General features: G+C 46.6%; 1 protein-coding gene across 14 annotated transcripts in view; it reads left to right on the top strand.

Annotated features, from left to right (window-relative positions):
• Window positions 1-19,206, top strand: part of CNBD2 (cyclic nucleotide binding domain containing 2) — a 77,861-nt gene that overhangs the window by 20,273 nt on the left and 38,382 nt on the right. For 13 of the 14 annotated variants that reach the window (XR_010119407.1, XR_010119408.1, XM_055266205.2 and 10 more), the window contains 5 exons: window positions 1,332-1,385; window positions 5,851-6,014; window positions 9,372-9,528; window positions 10,024-10,175; window positions 12,782-12,920. Coding sequence is in view for 12 of the 14 variants with exons in the window: in XM_055266205.2 (XP_055122180.1) it covers window positions 1,332-1,385; window positions 5,851-6,014; window positions 9,372-9,528; window positions 10,024-10,175; window positions 12,782-12,920 (666 nt within the window). In the remaining 2 variants the exon portion in view is untranslated. The remainder of the gene's footprint in view (window positions 1-1,331; window positions 1,386-5,850; window positions 6,015-9,371; window positions 9,529-10,023; window positions 10,176-12,781; window positions 12,921-19,206) is intronic. The other variant, XM_063633740.1, reaches the window with a different exon arrangement.

Genomic DNA, 19,206 nt, shown 5'->3' with positions numbered 1-19,206 from the left:
AGCTCTCAGGAAGGACCTCCTGACTCTCAGGGTGGCATGCAATGGTGATGCAATGGGCCCTGGAGATCAGAGGGCTTTGGTTACCAGAAGATATGGCCTGATGCATGGGGCAGTTGGAAGCTAAGATGCAGAGTCACTTGTTGTCAGGGGAATGTGAGGCTGAAGCCTAACCACATTGGGCAGCCAGAGTGGCTTGAGCAAAGCAGAAGCCTCTCAAGGGCAGCCTATAAGGGTCATAGGGTTGTCAGGCAGAGCACTGGGTGGCTGGAGTGCAGGATCAGGTGGGGAGCCCTAGACTGCTTCAGTAGATGTGTGAATCTGGATGTTTCTGAGCACTGCCTCTTTCCTTCAGTAGCCTCCCTGAGCAGCACCACATGGCTATGCAAAGGATAAACAGGTGGTGGGGGCAAGACGGGTCTGAGTGGCTCAAAGGAACAAATGACGTGTGGCTTGAGGCCACACTCCAGACACGGAATTGGGTTTGCTGAAAACCTGGAGTTGGGGTCTCAGCTAGACCACTGACTTGCTGTGTGATCCTTGAGCAAGTTCCTTCACCATCTCAGTCCCACATGGGGCTTAATAAAACCTGCTGTGTCCTGATGACTAAATGGAGTAAGGCAGGGAAGATACACTGTGCTTGGCTCATTAAAGACACTTAACAAAGGTTGGCTTCATTTATTCCTTTCTTTTTTTTATTTTCTGAGATGGAGTCTCGCTGTATTGCCCAGGCTGGAGTGCAGTGGTGCGATCTCGGCTCACTGCAAGCTCTGATTCCCCGGTTCATGCCATTCTCCTGTCTCAGCCTCCTGAGTAGCCGAGACTACAGGCGCCCGCCACCATGCTCAGCTAATTTTTTGTATTTTTAGTAGAGATGGGGTTTCACTGTGCTAGCCAGGATGGTCTCGATCTCCTGACCTCATGATCTGCCCGCCTCGGCCTCCCAAAGTGCTGGGATTACAGGCGTAAGCCACTGCGCCCGGCCTGTTCCTTTCTTTTTATCCTTCCTTTTCTTCCTCCTCTATACTTGTTTGTTTGCTGCTTTTCCCCCTTCCTTTTCTCTCTCCTTTCCTGTTTCCTCCTTATCCTCCTTTCCTTCTCCCCACCCCCATATTTCTCTGCCTTCACAATAATATGTTGTCAATGCTGGACCCAAGCCTGGTGCTGAGTTGCGGCCTTCGAGCAGAGGCAGGCCTGAAAGGGCTGGCTGCTATGAGGTTTCCCATGGCTTCCTGCCCACCATGGTGGTCCAGGTACACAGGAGGGCTCTAGATGCAAAGTTCTAGGGGCAGTCTTACTGATTCTCCCTCTTCTCCCTGCCCTCTTTCTTTCAGAAAAAGATGCAAAGCCGAGTCACATTTGATACCATGGACTTCATTGCAGAGGAGGTATGCATAGCTCGAACCTTGCTGTGGTGGAATTTTCTTTCTGCACCCTGGCTTGGAAGAAACCCTGGCTGGGCATCAGCAGAGCTGGTTTCAGTCTAGGCTCTGCCACCAACTCAGCTTGTCACCATGAGTTGGCCACTTTGTTTCCTCATCAATAAAATAGCTGATCTCAGTGATTCCTCCAGCCCTGGAGCTCCAAGACTGTGAGCATCTAGGAACCAGCTGTCACTGCACAGTTGAGCAGAACCAATGAGAGAGAGTTCCTGGGCTTGGACCCGTGGGAAAACAGCAGGAAAAGATAAAGCAGAGGATGTGGGAGTCCCAGATAGAGGAAGAATTCGGGTGGTGAGAAAGGGCTGACCTGTGTGAATTCTGGTTCTGCCCTGAATTCTCTGAGAGATGCTGGGCACACCTCTCACACCTGGGTGTCAGATACCCTTAGAGTCTTATTCAGGTGCAGCGCACCTGTTCACACTTGGAAGGCTGAGGTGGGAGGATCACTTGAGGCCAGGAGTTCAAGACTGCAGTGAGCTGTGGTCATATCACTGCATTCCAGTCTGGGTGATAGAGCAAGGCCCCGTCTCTAAAAAAGAGTCCTCTCATTTTGATGAGGGAATGCTTTTATATCTGTGGGAGCTATGGACTGTGTGACTTGTTCCCTGAATTTCAATCTCATCATTGTTATCTTCTTGGCTTCTCTCCATGATATCCTGGGTTTTAAATATTAAAATCCAATTTAAAATTTAAAAGAGCCTACCTATTTATAGGGAAGATCTGAAATTCTCACCAATGCAGACCTGAGTTGACCCTGGCTTGGAGTAGCCATGTTGTTTTTTTTTTCCTCAGGGAAAGGGGAAAGAACAGAACTTTATAATGGGTATCAGGGCCACCTATGCCCATCTTCTGACCCACCCCTTTCTCTTCATGGAGACCAGGTATGGCTTCTGTTGCCTGCCTCTCCTGGGCACAGCCTTATTTTTTCGTGCCCCCTTGTGTATGAAGCATGCTCAGTTAAGTCATTCAAGCTCTGTGACTCTTCAGCTCTTCAGGCTGGCTATTGTGTGACACTGAGCACTGAAGGTTAATCAGCCTCTTTCCTTCAGGCAGGAGAAACTAGGGGCCTATCTGAGAGCCACAGAACTCTAGATATGAGGGCAATTCTGTGCACCGCAGTAGAGGGCGGGAAGAGGGCACAAAGGGAAAATTCTTTGTTACGGGCAAGGCCTATAGGTGGTCCTCAAATGGATCATGCCTGACTCTGGTTCCAACACAGAGAAGAGTAGAGAGCCAATTTATCCTCCCATCTCAGCCTTCTGAGTAGCTGGCATTACAGGTGTGCACTGCTGAGCCCAGCTGGAGACTCATTTTAAAAACCAGCCCTTTGGCCAGATGTGCTGGCTCACGCTTGTAATCCCAGCACTTTGGGAGGCCGAGGCAGGAAGATTACCTGAGCTCAGGAGTTTTAGACCAGTCTGAGCAACATGTGAGACCCTGTCTCTACTAAAAATTAAAAAATAAAAATAATTAGCTGGGCATGGTGGCTCACACCTGTAATCCCAGAATTTTGGGAGGCTGAGGTGGCAGGATTGCTGGAGCCTGGGAAATCGAGGTCGCAGTGAGCTATGACTGTGCCACTGCACTGCAGTCTGGGTGACAGAGTGAGACCCTGTCCCCCTGCCCCCACCCCACCCCAAAAAAACAACAATCCCAGCCCTCTGAGTGATGCTAATGAGTATAGGGTTTCTTTGGAGTGATGAAAAGCTTCCAAAACAGTGTGGTGATTGTTGTACAACTCTGTGAATACACTAAAAAACACTGAATTGTACACTTTAAATGGTGATTTACATGGCATGTGAATTATATCTAAGTAAAAATGACATATAATATATAGTACACACACATATATAGTTATATAACCTGCCCCTCAGCACAGCATTTGGATTCTGATGGAAAACTAAGCCTCAATATAGTCCATATTGGGCTTCTAATAACGCTAAACTTCTCACAGAGAACCCTTAGTATTAGGGAGGCTTAGAATCACAGACTCAATTATTGCAGCAACTGTCAGATAGTGGAAACAATGGATACATTTAAAAAACATTGTTTAGAAAAACACTGAGTGAAGAAAAGCAAATTGCACAAGTGATGTCTACAGTCTGACATTTATATAAATTTTTTATTTTTAGTTTTTGAGACAGTCTTCCTCTGTCATCCAGGCTGAAGTGCAGTGATGCAATCACAGCTCATTGCAACCTCAACCTCCTTGGGCTCAAGCAGTCCTCCCATTTTAGTGCCCCCCAGTAGCTAGGACTGCAGGTGTGTGCCACTACGCCCGACTAATTTTTTTTTTTTTTTTTTTTTTGAGACGGAGTCTCGCCCTGTCTCCCAGGCTGGAGTGTAGTGGAGCAATCTGGGCTCACTACAATCTGCACCTCCCGGGTTCACGCCATTCTCTTGCCTCAGCCTCCCGAGTAGCTGGAACTAAAGGCGCCCGCCACCATGCCCTGCTAATTTTTTGTATTTTTAGTAGGGATGGGGTTTCACCGTATTAGCCAGGGTGGTCTTGATCTCCTGACCTCGTGATCCACCTGCCTCTGCCTCCCAAAGTGCTGGGATTACAGGCGTGAGCCACCGCGCCTGGCCCAGTGCCCGGCTAATTCTTAAATTTTTTGTAGAGATGAGGGTCTTGCCATATTGCCCAGGCTGGTTTCGAGCTCCTGGGCTCAAGTGATCCTCCAGCCTTGGCCTCCCAAAGCACCGGGATTACAGGCATGAGCCACTATGCCCAGCAGTAAATTTTAAAATACAAAATAGTCTTATATATTCTGTGGGTACATATATATGCATACATAAAAGTGGTAAACTTAGATGGTGGGGAGCAGATCTGGATTGGGGTGGTGTATACATATAAGAGGATTTTAACCATCTGTGTTGTTCTGATTTCTAATGGAAAATATATGTTGTTTCCAAAAATTTTACTTATACCTGAGAAAAATAGAGGAAGTTAGTATGCCAGATGTTAATGGCTAATTTGGGGTAGTGGGATTATGGTCAATCATTGTTTCTTGATCCTTCCTGTCTGATGGAGGAACACAGTAGGAGTATGGCTGGCCTGCAGTGAGTGAAGGGAAAATGGTGAGAAATGGTGTTTGAGAAGCAGACGGGCCAAGTCTCCTAGGCCCTGTTTGAAGTGAATTCCCTTTTCCCCATCCCAGACATTTTTTTGAGCTCCTAAGGTAGGCCTAGATCTGTGTGTGGTCATGAGGAATACTAGGCTGTGTAACGTCCCCACCCTGCCATTGAGGAGCTAACTAGGAGTTATGACGAGACTTAACTAGTAAGTTACCCACTTTCATGATAATTACATTAATCCATTCACTAAGGCAGGGTCCTTGTGACCTAATTACCTCTTAAAGGTCTCACTTTTACAAATTTTTTTTGTAGAAACAAGGTCTTGCTATGTTGCCTAGGCTGGTCTCAAACTCCTGGCCTCAAGTGATCCCCCTGCTTTGGCCTCCCAAAGTGTTGGGATTATAGGCATGAGCCACTGTGCCCAGCATCCACTTCTTAATAATGTCAGAATGGCAATTATATTTCTACACAAATTTTGGAGGGGACGTTTACCCTATAGCAAGAGCCTACTGGGGAAGGGGCTACTCTTTTAGCTAAGATGACCCAGTGGGGACTCACTGAGGGTGTGGCAGCATCTGAGCTGAGACCAGAATGATGAGTCAGCCATATCCACAAGAAAACCCTGGGGACAAATATTCCAGGCAGAAAAAAACAGCCCAGGCAGAGACCTCAAGACAGAGCCGAGCTTAGCACATGCCAGGGACAGGTAGAAAGTTCCAGAGTAGAGAACAAAAGAGAGAGGTAGGAGATGAGGTTGGAGAGAAGCCATTGAGGGTGTTCACAACTCACGGTGTCACTTCTTCAGCAGGTGGGAGTGGTAGATGAACGTGCTGGTCCATGAGGCCTGATTCACTGGAGAAGAAAAGGTTTAGCTAATAGTCTCCGGAAGGTTCACTTTGCTCATTAGTCTCCTGTAGCATGCCGAGCTCTAGGCTGAGACACAGGCAAAGGTCTCCCCTGACTGCTATGTGTATGTGCTGAGCAGACTCTGCAGGACCACTGAAGCCCGGGGAAGCCTGTATTGCCTAGGAAGGTCAATGAACAGCACAGGTCGGGGGGATGTCAGCATTGATGTGTGTCAGATCTACTCCTAATCCTGCCTGAGTTTCTTCATCTGTCAAATGGAATAACGGTTCTTGGGCTGGCAGGATGCAGTGAGATGGGCATGTAAAATGTTTATCCCAGTGCCTGACACACAGTAAGCACTCATCACATGTCAGCCACTGTGGTACAGGGAACGGGAAAGTATACAAGCAGGACTGTGGGGTGTTGCCCGCTGGCCCATGAGCGAAATTGCTGGGTCCCCTGTATCACTCTGGTCCTCTCTCCTTAGGGTCACTTTCCTCCAAAGGCCATTCAAATATTGCAGAAGAAGCCTTCCTGGAGAACAGAGGATGAGATCCAGGCCGTCTGTAACATCCTGCAGGTTCTGGATAGCTATCGGAACTACGCGGAGCCCCTGCAGCTGCTCCTGGCCAAAGTCATGCGCTTTGAACGGTCAGTGAGGGGCACAGCCCTTGGCCACCAGGCTGAGGCTGGACTGAGCAAAAGAGCCTGGCTGAGAAGGTGTGGCAGGTCCTGCCCACCCCTCTGCATATTGTCAGCCATGAATGAAGTCTTCTGTCCATTCATTTCAGCTCCCACTGCTGTGGTCGCAGCAGCCTTTATCTTGCACACTTATTGAGACTCTTAGATAATTAAAGGGCCATTAAATCTGGAGAGGATCTAGTAGGAACCTCAGAGAGGATCTGGTCCAATTCCCTCATTTTTCAGATGAGGAAACTGAGGCTCTATGGGGGAAAATGGCTCCTCCTACGTCACCCAGACAAAAAGAAACAGCGCTGAAGCTCTTTTCAGTCACTCACATCAGAGCTTGGGATGAATTCTTTCTGAAACAGCTTGGCTTTGCTTGAATTACCACTGAGGTCAGTGATGCTCTGATTGAGAGTTGAGAAAGGGTAGTTTCCCCAAAGGAGAATCAGGGTGCGACTGATGGAAAAATATGACCAGATGCTTGACAGCAAAAGCGACAGATGTCTGCTTTTGGAGATTCAGGTTCTAGCTCTGACTTGATTGTGGCTTGCCGTGACCTTCAGCAAGCTGTGGGTTCCTTGGGTCCCCCTTTCCCCTTCCCAAAAATGTTGGTTGAGCTTGATGGTCTCTGAGGGTCTTTCTGGCTCTAGCTCTAGTCATCTTTACTTCGGTGAACAGTGCCTGTGCTCCCTCATCTTCAAAATCTCATTTCCTAGCTGAATATTCTTGCTATCTCCCAGCTAGTCATTATCACCTGGCCATCTCCTCTTTCTTTTTTCTTTTTATTATTAGTATTTTTGAGATGGGTCTCATCCTGTCAACCAGGCTGGAGTGCAGTGGTGCGATCACAGCTCACTGAAGCCTCTAACTCCGAGGCTCATGTGAGCCTTCCACCTCGGCCTCCTTTGTAGCTGGGACAAGGGGTAGGCATCACCTTTCCTGGCTAAATTTATCTTTTATTTTTTGTAGAGACAAAGTCTCACTATGTTGCTCAGGCTGGTATTGAACTCCTGAGCTCAAGTGATTCTTCCACCTCAGCCTCCCAAAATGCTGGGATTACAGACATGTACCACTGTACCTGGCTTGCCTCTTTCCTACATTGATAAAGATTCCAGGCTGATACTGGTTTGTAGCTCATGAAGCCCACAGCCACGGTGGAGCCTGGGCAGTACTGACTCCAGCCTGGTGTGGTCCTCTGTCTGTCCTCTGATCCCTTCCCTCAGGAGTTTGGCATGAAATCACAAGGCCAGTGAGTACTCTCTAAGAGGTCAGAAGAGGAGATGCTGCTGGGGGCTAGGTCAGGGAAGGCTTCCTGGAGGAAGTAGGATCTGAGTTCCTGAAAGGATCTGAATAGTGGAGAAGAGAGGGAAGGCCATTGCAGGCAGGGGAGCAACATGGACAAACTGATGGAACAAAGTGGGTATCATCTGCCCTGAGCAGGGTGTTGGTTCCCCTGCTGCTGGTCAAGCCAGCGAGTCAGGAAGGAACAGAAGATGGCAGTGTGGAGGGAGAGGAGGAAGAGAAGGAACTGCTGAGGGCAGGGCCATGAGCTCAGAGCTGGGGACAATGGCCCTGCTATCAGGGCACTTCTATAATGGCTGCTCATCAGTCCTGGCAGAGACTAAAGGGCAGACTTTTTTTTACCCATTGTCTCCTGGGTACAATCCAAACTTAGCTGAGCTTTGGAGGCCCTTTATGGTGGGACCAGTCGAATTTCTCTCCCACCACTCCCCTGACCTTGCCTTCTCCCATTTTCCTTTCCCGTGAAGTGCACATTACCTATGAAGTACACGTTATCCCTTGAATGTGCCGTGCTTTGGGCCACCTCTGCACCTTTGGTCATGGTGGTCCCTGTGCCTGGAACCCTATTCCATCTCTTTTCCCACCTGCATGACTCACTTGAAGCACCATGCTAGAGCCTTGTCTGACCTTCCTAAGCTTGGATAAAGGCCCCTTCTCTGTGCTCCTCAAGTAGCCTGCACTGACATCTCTTAAAGCATTTTTAAACCTCATTTACATCCTGTATGCGACCATAATTTTGAAAACAAAGTCTGTGTTGTTCATTGTGCCTAATTTTTTTTTCTTTTTTTGAGACAGAGTCACCCAGGCCAGAGTGCAGTGGTATGATCATGGCTCACCATAGCCCTAAACTCCCAGGCTCAGGTGATCTTCCCACCTCAGCCTTACAGGCAGCTGGGACTACAGGTGTGCACCCCCACACTTGGCTAATCTTTGCATTTTTTGTAGAGATGGGGTTTCACCTTGTTGCCCAGCCAGGAGTTCAAGACCAGCCTGGGCAACATAACAAGACTCCGTCTCTACAAATGATAGAACAATTAGCTGGATGTGGCAACTTCAGGTCTCAGCTCAAATATCCCTTCCTTATTGATAGTAAGAATAGGCAACATGGGACTGGGCACAGTGGCTTACTCCTGTAATCCCAGCACTTTGCAAGGCCAAGGTGGGAGGATCCTTGAGCCCAGGAGTTCAAGACCAGCCTAGGCAACATAGTGAGACCCTGTCCCTATCTCAAACTCCTAGGCTCAAACGATCCTCCCACCTTGGCCTCCCAAAGTGCTGGGATTAACAGGCGTGTGCCACCACACTTGACCTCACGGTGCCTAATAGACACCACTGATATTTAACTTATTGAGTGAATGAAGGAAAAGAATAAATATCGAAAGAATTGAGATTTGGACATGCATACGAAATACAGAAACTTCCCTCTGAGTTTAAGAACTCCTTGTTTGCTCTGGGCCTGGGCACTTCTACCCTAAGGGTGCCCAGTTGGGTAGTGGGCTGCTGGTAATTATGATAAGACCATTATCTGTGTCTCATTCTAGGCATACTCATCTGCATCTTAGAGACAAGAGAAACCAAGGATCAGAGAGGGGATATCCATTGCTCAGTGTCACACAGCTAAGAGCAGAACCAGGATTTGGATCCTGGGCTAACGCTAAAGCCAGTCCTCCTAATCATTTAGCGACTCTACTAACCCATTCATTGCTTTCAGCATGTGTTCACTCATTTATTCCACTGTGTTCAATGAACATTCACTGTGTCCAAGCACACGCAGCAGTGACCCAGACTGGCAAAGACTCTGCTGTCAGGAAGCTTCAGTCCAACCGAGGCAGGCAACGGGATAGGTGTTAGTGAAAGGCTCCAGCTTGACTGGCAGGGCTGGGCTGTCCTGAGGGCCCTTCTGGTCCAAGTCTGTGCTCTTATATCCCAGAGCAAAGAGCACAACCAGTCCAGAGCTCCTCCCAGCTTGGACCTGCCCCCGTGTCACTACCCAATCAACTAGCAGTGGTCTTTTCCCAGGTTTGGTCGTAGGCGTGTGATCATCAAGAAGGGGCAGAAGGGCAACAGCTTTTGTTTCATCTACCTGGGCACAGTTGCAATAACCAAGGACGAGGATGGCAGCAGTGCCTTCCTAGATCCCCACCCAAAATTGCTGCACAAGGGTAGCTGTTTTGGGGTAAGCCCAGGGGAAGGACCCGGTTTCCTGGGGTGGAGTGGGTGGAGGTGACAGGACTTCTGCTAGAACCTCTCAGCCAGGCCCAGTCCTGCCTAGTACTCTGTACAAGTCACTGTCCCGTGTGGGCCCCAGTGCCCTTACCTGTCAAATGCTAATTGAGTTGGACCAATATCAGCCTCTTCATCTGTGATGTTTAAGAAGTATGTTCCTGATACAGCCCTTTAGAGATGAAATGACTCCACAGTGAGGCCTCTCCAGCTTCCTCCCCTCTGGCCTGTTCAGGCCTGTTGCCTCTTTTTCCATAAGCAGCAGATTAAGAAGAAGGGTAGTGGGCCCCAGTGGGAGAATGTGCAGGAGAATAGAGGGGGCCGGGGAACACACAGTCTGGTGAGGAGAGAATTCAGGGGGAAGATGGAGGCAGGGAAGATGTGCGTAAGGCTGAGGACAGGAAGTGGAGGTGGCCTCACACTTGCCCTTGCCCTGTCCACCCAACAGGAAACGGACGTTCTGCATGCTTCAATGAGGAGGTCCACCATCGTCTGTATGGAAGAAACGGAGTTCCTGGTTGTTGACCGGGAGGACTTCTTTGCTAATAAGCTGGACCAGGAAGTTCAGAAGGATACTCAGTATCAGTTTGAATTTTTTAGGTAACTCTGCCTTCATTCAACATTTTTTTCCCCTTGTGTGTTTATTAGCTGCCTGACTTTGTCTGTCCTAGGCCTGGTGGGAAACATACTGGTTGCTGTTCTCTCTGTCTGGGATGCTCTGAAGTCCCACCTCGTACCCACCTTCTCTCTCTGCAAACTCCTACTATCCCTTCGGGTCTCAGCTCAAATATCCCTTCCTTATTGATAGTAATAGTAAGAATAGCTAACACGGGACTGGGCACAGTGGCTCACTCCTGTAATCCCAGCACTTTGGGAGGCCAAGGTGGGAGGATCCCTGAGCCCAGGAGTTCAAGACCAGCCTGGGCAACATAGTGAAATCCTGTCCCTACAAAATAAAAAAAAAAAAATTAGCTGGGTGTGGTGGCACATACCTATAGTTTCAGCTACTTGGGAGGCTGAGGTGGGAGGATCACTTGGGCCCAGGAGTTTGAGGGTGTGGTGAGTTGTGATCACATCACTGCACTCCAGCCTGGGTGACAGAGCGTGGTCCTAGTAGCTAGGACTATAGGTGTGCTGCCACATCCAGCTAATTGTTCTATTATTTGTAGAGATGGAGTCTTGTTATGTTGCCCAGGCTGGTCTTGAACTCCTGGTCTCAAGTGATCCTGCCACTTTGGCCTCCTAAAGTGCTGGGATTACAGACATGAGCCCCCGTGCTCAGCCCAAACTATAATTCTTTTTTTTTTTTTTTTTTTTGAGAGAGGATCTTGCTCTGTTGCCCAGGCTAGAGTGCAGTGGCATGATCTCACCTCACTGCAACCTCCGCCTCCTGGGTTCAAGCAATTCTCCTGCCTCAGCCTCCCACATAGCTGGAATTACAGTCACGCGCCATGACTCCCAGCTAATTTTTTTGTATTTTTAGTAGAGACGGGGTTTCACTATGTTGGCCAGGGTGGTGCTGAACTCCTGGTCTCAAGTGATCTGCCTGCCTTGGCCTCCCAATGTGCTGGGATTACAGGCGTAAGTCACTGCTCCTGGCCCAAACTATAATTCTTGATTGCATAGTAATTTCTTCACAGTTTATATGCCCCCTCAGGCAGTAAGCAGTATGGTGACAGGGACCAGATCTGTCTTTGTCCCTACTATAATCCTTATGTTGTCACACTGCCAGACACATGCAGGTGCTCAACTAATAAATATTGGGTAAGGTGAATAACAGGATATAAATAATTACAATCACATGTGAGTCAGAAAGTAAGCACCATAACTGGATATCATATTTTAAAGCAGAACTCATACACAGCAAAAGATTTTTGGTTTTTGAATACTTGCGTACATGAAAGGCCACATAAGGATATGCAAGTGAAATCTCATTTAATTGCTCTTCAGTTATTTGCCTTTATGTAAAAGGAGTAAAAATCCAATGAAGTATCTGCACTGGCCCTGAAAATTCAGGTTGTAGGGCTGCACAGCTACAGAGAAGTGTGATGGCTGAGGGATCTGGTTCCTGTGGCTGGGGCTGAGAGAGGTAGCTTCATCCCCTGGAAAAGTGGGGATTTAGTCCTAAAGGGAGGAGCTGGTTTTTTTTTTTCCATACTCTGGAAAAATAGGTCTGGCTCCAATCTCAGCTCTTAGGTTATCAGCGATGTGACCCTAGATAGGTCACGTCATTTCTCTGTGCTTTAGCCTCCTGCTCTGTAAAATGGGGATAAGGATACCTTTCTCCCAAGGTCATGGTGAGGATGGAATGGGATGATCATGGGAAGTGTATGGCCCAGTGCTTGGCGCATGGTAGGTACTTCTTCTATGGTGGCCCTACTTTTCTTCTGGTGTCTCCAGACCTTCGTCCCTGACATGGCACTGAGCGTGTTCACCTCTGGTGCCCTGACCTTAACTCAGTGCACGCATCGAGGCCTGAGTCACCTTGAGTTAACCTGATTCAATGAACTCAGTCTACCTGAGTCAGTTAAGTTACGAGCCCTTAACCTGTTGGAGGTGAGAAAATCTGAGATGACTGTTGGCAGCCCTTGGAGCCGCATATGAAGGCAGGCAAGCCTGTGAAGGTGGTGTTCAAGGTCAGGGGAAGGGGCAGTCACTGCGGGGTGGGTTCACCCACAGGGAGCAACAGGCAGAAAGAGGGGAGTCCAGACATGTCCCACTCTCCAGGCCCAGAGCTGAGTATTTGAAGCCAACAGGCCAGGGGGACACAGGGGTTGGATGAGCTGCCCAAAGCAAAGGTAGGGCCAGAACTGCTAAGTTGGGGGACAGAGCAGCTGTGAGCTGGAGTGGGGACTAGCTTCATGGGCCACGGTGGGGAGGGTTGGCAGGGCTGGAGGAGGAGAAGGTTCTTGGAAGGAGGAGCAGAGGTGAGAAAAGCACAGAGGCTGGATCACCCAAGGACATCTGAGCAACAGCAAACAGGGGAGCTTGGCTGGAGGGGAGGGCCTTGGGAAAAGGTGGAGGGAGCCAAGGTGATAGCAGGTAGGAGAGTGGCTACAGGCAAGGCCAGGTAATCGCACAGGTAGCAGCGAAATCTTCCACCCAGGCATCTTCCACAGGAGAAGAGTATGTGCCCTCTGCAGATTGCTAAGGTCTGGGCACCTTGTGTGATGGAGTTGGTGAATTCTAACAGGCTCTTCCCACAGGAAGATGGATCTGTTTGCATCATGGTCTGATGAGAAGCTCTGGCAGCTTGTAACCATGGCGAAGACAGAGAGGTTCTCGTATGGGCAGCTGATCTCAAAAGACTTTGGAGAGTCATCCTTCATCATGTTTATCAGCAAGGTGAAAAGTCTGGGGGTTGGGATGAGGGTGAACCTCTGAGGAGCATGCCTAAGATCATGTCCTGTGACCTGATGGTCAGAGTTTGAGCCCCTTTCTGCAACCTGTGCAATTCACTTCCTTTTCAGAGTTTCCATGTCCCAGCTGTAAGAGGCCTGCCTCTCTCAGAGCGTGGCTAGAGACGTTAGATATATGGCTATCGTGTTAGAAAGAGGACCAAGGGATTCTCCCACCTTGAGCTCCTAAGCATGCTTATTTACATATAGATGCATATTTAAATTATGCATTTGGCTGTTGAATCTTAGGGATGCCAGATCACTTTTAAAATTAATTAATTATTTATTTATTTATTTTGAGACAAGAATCTCGCTGTTGTCAGCCTAGGCTAGAGTACAATGGCACAATCTTGGCTCACTGCAACCTCTGCCTCCTGGGTTTCAGCAATTCTTCTGCCTCACCTTCCCGAGTAGCTGAGATTACAGGTGCCTGCCACCATGCCCGGCTAATTTTTGTATTTTTAGTAGAGACAGGGTTTCATTATGTTGGCCAGGCTGGTCTCGAACTCCTGACCTCAGGTGATCTGCCTGCTCGGCCTCCCAAAGTGCTGGGATTACAGGCATGAGCCACCAGGCCCAGCCTATTTATTTTTGAGACAGAGTCTTGCTCACTTTGTGGCACAAACTTGAGTGCAGTGATGAGATCTTGGCTCACTGCAACCTCTGCCTCCCGGGTTCAAGTAATTCTCCTGCCTCAGCCTCCTGAGTAGCTAGGACTACAGGTATGTGCCACCATGCCTGGCTAATTTTTTTGTATTTTTAGTAGAGATGGGGTTTCGTCATACTGGCCAGGCTGGTTTCAAACTCATGGCCTCAAGCGATCCACCTCCCAAAATGCTGAGATTACAGATGTTAGCCACCACACCCAACCTTAAATTATCTTTAAATTGTAAAAGTGATATGACCACATTAGGAAACTTTCTGGAAAAAGGGAAGAAATCATCCATAAACCATCATCTCAGAGTAGAGTTTCAACAGTGGAATTTCTTGGTATCATAATTTTGTTTTGTAAGGCAGACTTTATTCAAAGGGGCCATAGCCATAGGTATAGGAACCATTGCAATGGAGTCTTGCAGCCAGAGAGAGAGATTGGACTCAACTCTCAGTATCATAATTTTTATGGCTCCTGCAACAAATTGCATTCCAAAAGGAGAGCCCCACCTTATCTAGTGTCCAGGATGTACATTTTTGTTGGTGCCACCACAGCTCTGCCAGCCTTGCATGTCATTTTTTCAGAAGTTTTCTAGTTTAATAGGTCAGAGTTGCTGCCATACTGAGGATTTGATATTTTTTCTGATTACTAGTGAGATTTATCATGTTTGTTTATGATTTACATTTTATCTTTTGCAAATTGTTTTATGTCCTTTGCCATCTTCTCTGTTGGTTGATAATGAAAAGAAAATCTCCCATTTCTCAAGTGCTTACTGTATGCCAGGTTCTATGTTTCACATGCTTCATCTCATTTTAGTCTCTATAGCCCGGAGGAGGTTGGTATTGTCATTATTCCCATTTTACAGAGGAGGAAACTGAGGCACAGTAAGGTGAAGTGGTTATCCAAGGTCACACAGCTAATGAAGTGCAGAGGCAGGGTTCAACCCAAGTCTCTCTGACTGCAAAGCTCTTTTCAAGAACTTGGATTCAGGATTTGGGCTGACCTTTCTGTCTGTTTCTTACAGATTAAGCCATCACAGGCATTTGTTGAGTTTTTGCCAAGGTCATGACACATTGGTCTAGGCTCTGGAGGGATACAAAGATGAAAAAGACTGGCTTTCTCTCTTTATAGATCTCCTCCACCAGATTCCACACATAGACAAAGAAAAGTGTCAATGCCAAGTACCAAGTGATTGGTGCAAACTCTGCAAGTTACAAGAATTCAGGAGAGGGAACTCTCTAAAGGCTGGAGGCTTTAAGAAGGGCTTCCTGGAGGAGGTGAGGTGGGAGATGAGCCCTGACATATTGAACCATTAGACAAAAGGAGGAAGCAAGATTGGTTGTGTGCTGGCATTGGCTTGTACCTGCCTGTGAGAGCTGATTGTTAAATTTTCAGGAATTTTGGTAAACATAATAATTATTAAAAATTAGATGCTATAAACCTACAATTAAATAAGTTATATGGAAAATTAGGAGCTGGGCATGGTGGCTGACGCCCATAGTCTTAATGACTCAGGAGACTCATGCAGGAATATCTTTTGAGCCCAGGAGTTTGAAAGCAGCCTGGGCAACATAGCAAGACCCTATCTCTAAGAAAGAAAGACAGACGAGAGAGGGAAAGAGAGAGAGAGAGAAGAGGGGAGGGGAGGGGGAAGAAAGGAAGGAAGGAAGGAAGGGAGGAAAGAAGGAGCAAACAAAAGAGAGAAGGAAAGAAAGAAAACGACGGTAATACATACTGAAAACTCATCATTTCCTACTGATGTTACTGCATTTTTACTAGTTCTTCTCTTCAGGTTACGTCTATTGTGTCTCTATGGTAGAAATACTATGCGATTGTGAGTATCTCTTCCCAACTCCACATTCAGTGACCTCATGTTGGTAGCTTACAATCAGCCATGGTTGGATAATTTATACAATGGAATCAGCAAACACCCTAAGTCAGGTCTTGGTTTAGGGCTTTGCTGATTGTCTTAGGAAAGTGCTAAAAGAAAATGCTTGTAATGCAGATTAAATTTAAAAGTGGCCTGGGTCTATAGGTGCTACACTGCAAAGAGAATGAAATCGTCTAACAATATTTAAAAGCTATTATCTCTCTGGGCGCGGTGGCTCACATCTGTAATCGTAGCACTTTGGAAGGCTGAGGTGGGTGGATCACTTGAGGTCAGGAATTCGAGACTAGCCTGGCCAACGTGGTGAAACCTCGTGTCTACTAAAAATATAAAAATTAGCTGGACATGGTGGCGCACGCCTAATCCCAGCTACTTAGGAGGCTGAGGCAGGAGAATTGCTTGAACCTAGGAGGCGGAGGTTGCAGTGAGCCGAGATCTCACCACTGTACTCCAGCCTGGGCAACAGAATGAGACTCCATCTCAAAAAAATAAAATAAATCAAAACAAATAAAAGCTATTATCTGGCTGAGTGCAGTGGCTCATGCCTGTAATCTCAACACTTTGGGAGGCCGAGGTGGGTGGATCACTTGAGGCCGGGGTTTGAGACCAGCCTGGCCAACATGGTAAAACCCTGTCACTACTAAAAATACAAAAACTAGCCAGGCGTGGTGGTGAGCACCTATAGTCCCAGCTACTCAGGAGGCTGAGGCAGGAGAATCACTTAAACCTGGGAGGTGGAGGTTGCAGTGAGCTGAGATCATGCCACTGCATTCCAGCCTGGGTGACAGAGTCTCAAAAAAAAATTAATTAAAAAAAAGCTATTATATCATTCATCATAGAAGTTATACCATTGAACAAGTGAAGTTCTAATGTACATAGTGCTAAAGCTAAAAAAAGTTTCAGTTTAATATAATTTATGTGAGAGTGAGAAATAGAACAGTGTATCACAAGTCAGATTTAATAACATTGAATTTATTGGGAGAGAATGGATTGGGATGCAACTTCATTTGTCCAACTTGAGTTGAGTTGCAACTATAAACTGGCCATGGATACAAGAGTTCAGTCAAAACCCACAAAAGAAGTCTGTGAGAGCTGATTGGCTGTATGGAATTTCCTGTATGGTATATTTTATTATTTATAAATTGTGTGTAACACATTCTTTGTAACAGTAAGGTTTATTTGCAGGCATATGTTTTTTAGGAGAGTTGGTTGTTAAACTTACCAGCACAACCAGGGGAGTGGTGTGTGTGTTGTTATTCTCAGCTCAGTCCCAGAGAACAGAATCAAGTCTAGTTAATATAAGTAGCAAAAGATTTATTGCCGGATATCAATTGACAGTTCCTTCTCCTCCTTGATACTTGCTTTCTCTGTGCTAAAATTTTGAGGTGATCACCTCTGCCATATCTCTCCAAATTTAACTCTAAGCTCTTTGATACTATATAGCCAGGAAAGATGGGGGGATGTGTGGTGAGGGATAGAAATCCTTTACAATATTTTCTTTAATCAGCATAATGATTACATTCTGACTGGCAGAAAGTAGGGGGTGGTTCTTCATCTGTTTTGCCTCCATTGCTTCACCTGTGAAATGGTACCACTCACCCCGTAAAGTCTGGTAAGGATGAGAATCAGTTTAGTACATGCTTACTCAGTGAGCATTCCTCCACTGAGTGGAGCATTCATTCCTCCACAGCATTCCTCACTGGATTGTGAGAAGCAATCCAGTGCTTCTCAAAGTGCGGTGGCTGGACCAGCAGCACCAGCAGCACCTGGGAACTCATTATTTCTTCTTCTTCTTCTTCTTCTTCTTCTTCTTCTTCTTCTTCTTCTTCTTCTTCTTCTTCTTCTTCTTCTTCTTCTTCTTTCTTCTTTCTTCTTTCTTCTTCTTTCTTCTTTCTTCTTCTCCTTCTTCTCCTTCTTCTTTCTTCTTTCTTCTTCTTCTTTCTTCTTCTTCTTCTTTTCTTCCTTTTTTTTGGACATGGAGTTTCACTCTTGTCACCCAGGCTGGAGTGCAATGGCACGATCTCGGCTCACTGCAACCTCCACCTCCTGGGTTCAAGTGATTCTCCTGTCTCAGCCTCCTGAGTAGCTGGGATTACAGGTGCCCGCCACCATGCCTGGCTAATTTTTGTATTTTTAGTAGAGAAGGGGTTTCACCATGTTGACCAGGCTGGTCTCAAACTCCTGACCTCAGGTGTTCCACCCGCCTCGGCCTCCCAAAGTGCTGGGATTACAGGCATGAGCCACCGCACCTGGTGGGGAACTCATTTCAAAATGCAAATTCTCAGGCCCACCCAAGAGCTACTCAATCCAAAACTCTAGGAGGAAGGGCTCAATGATTTGTGGTTGAACAAGGCTTCCAGGTGATTCCAATGCACACTGATGCAGGAGAACCCCTGACCTACGGGAGGAATTTTCAAATTTTGGTAAGCATACAAACATGTAGGGTGCTTCCTAAGGGAGGAACTTTCAAATTTTGGTAAGCATACAAACATGTAGGGTGCTTCCTAAGGGAGGAATTTTCAAATTTTGGTAAGCATACAAACATGTAGGGTGGTTTTAAAAAGGCAGATTGCTGTCTCACCCCAGAGATTGATTCATTAACTCTGAAATCTGCATTTGAGCAAGTGCTGTAGGGGATTCTAATGCAGGAGTGCTGAGCCTTCATTCTGAGAAAATAACGCGGAAGTCACTAAAGGACAGCAAGATAGGGAGCCCTTGGCCAGAAGATGAGTCTGGTTTGTTCCTTACAGTGTTTTATTAAAATCTGATTTAATCATCAATGTGAAGATTTTACATAAAAATTCTGATTTCTGGCTTTTGAGAATTCAGAGGATCAGGCAACACCAAGCCATATTTTGGTACAGCACCCCCTCCCCCGTCCCCCGACCCTGGCTGGAAATGAAAAGCACCAGCCCCCTCTAAAGGACTGCTCTTTTCTCTCTTTTTTTTTTCCTACCTGGCCAGCGTTTTTTGAGTGTTCATCTCTGGGAGACCAAGCTGTCCCGACTCCTGTAGTTTACACATATTGCCACTAGAGGGCGAAATCAGCTGCGGGTGGCTGGACACCCTTGGCACCTCAGAAAGCTAGAGACTTCCTGATGGCATCGAAAACTTAATGCACACTATCAACTCATTTCTAACAGTTTATCACTGGGGAACACATAGTGGAACTGTTCTCTCCATAGATGCAATTAAAGACCCACTAAATACTTGAGGAAACCGGGCTCATGTTGTTTCTCTGGCACCTGCAGTTCCCCTATATCTCAAAAAAAAAAAAAAAAAAAGTATGCAGTAAAGATTTCAAATCTAAACTTTACAGCTTCATGAATTTTTATATATGTATACACCTGAGTGATCATTACCCAAATCAAGATAAAAAACATTTCCACTACTCTAGAAGGCTCTCCTGTCCCCCTTCCTAGACAAAATCCCCCCACAAAGCTTAACACTCTTATGACTTATGTCACCACAGGTTACTTTTGCATGTTTTTGAACTTCATATAAATGGAATCATACAGTGTGTATTCCTTGTTTCTGACTTCTTTTGCTCCACTGAATATTTGTTATTTTTAATTTTATAAATTATGGTGTCCATAGAATAATATGTAACCATTAAACATGATACTATAGAACCATATTGTCTGTCATGAAAAGAGGTATTTGATATATTATTGAGTTTCTTAAAAAGTTACA

This window comes from Symphalangus syndactylus, chromosome 24 (genome assembly GCF_028878055.3).
Source record: "Symphalangus syndactylus isolate Jambi chromosome 24, NHGRI_mSymSyn1-v2.1_pri, whole genome shotgun sequence".
NCBI classification, from domain to species: Eukaryota; Metazoa; Chordata; class Mammalia; order Primates; family Hylobatidae; genus Symphalangus; species Symphalangus syndactylus.
Note: the sequence above shows the minus strand (reverse complement) of the source record. Positions and strands in the feature narration are given on the sequence as shown.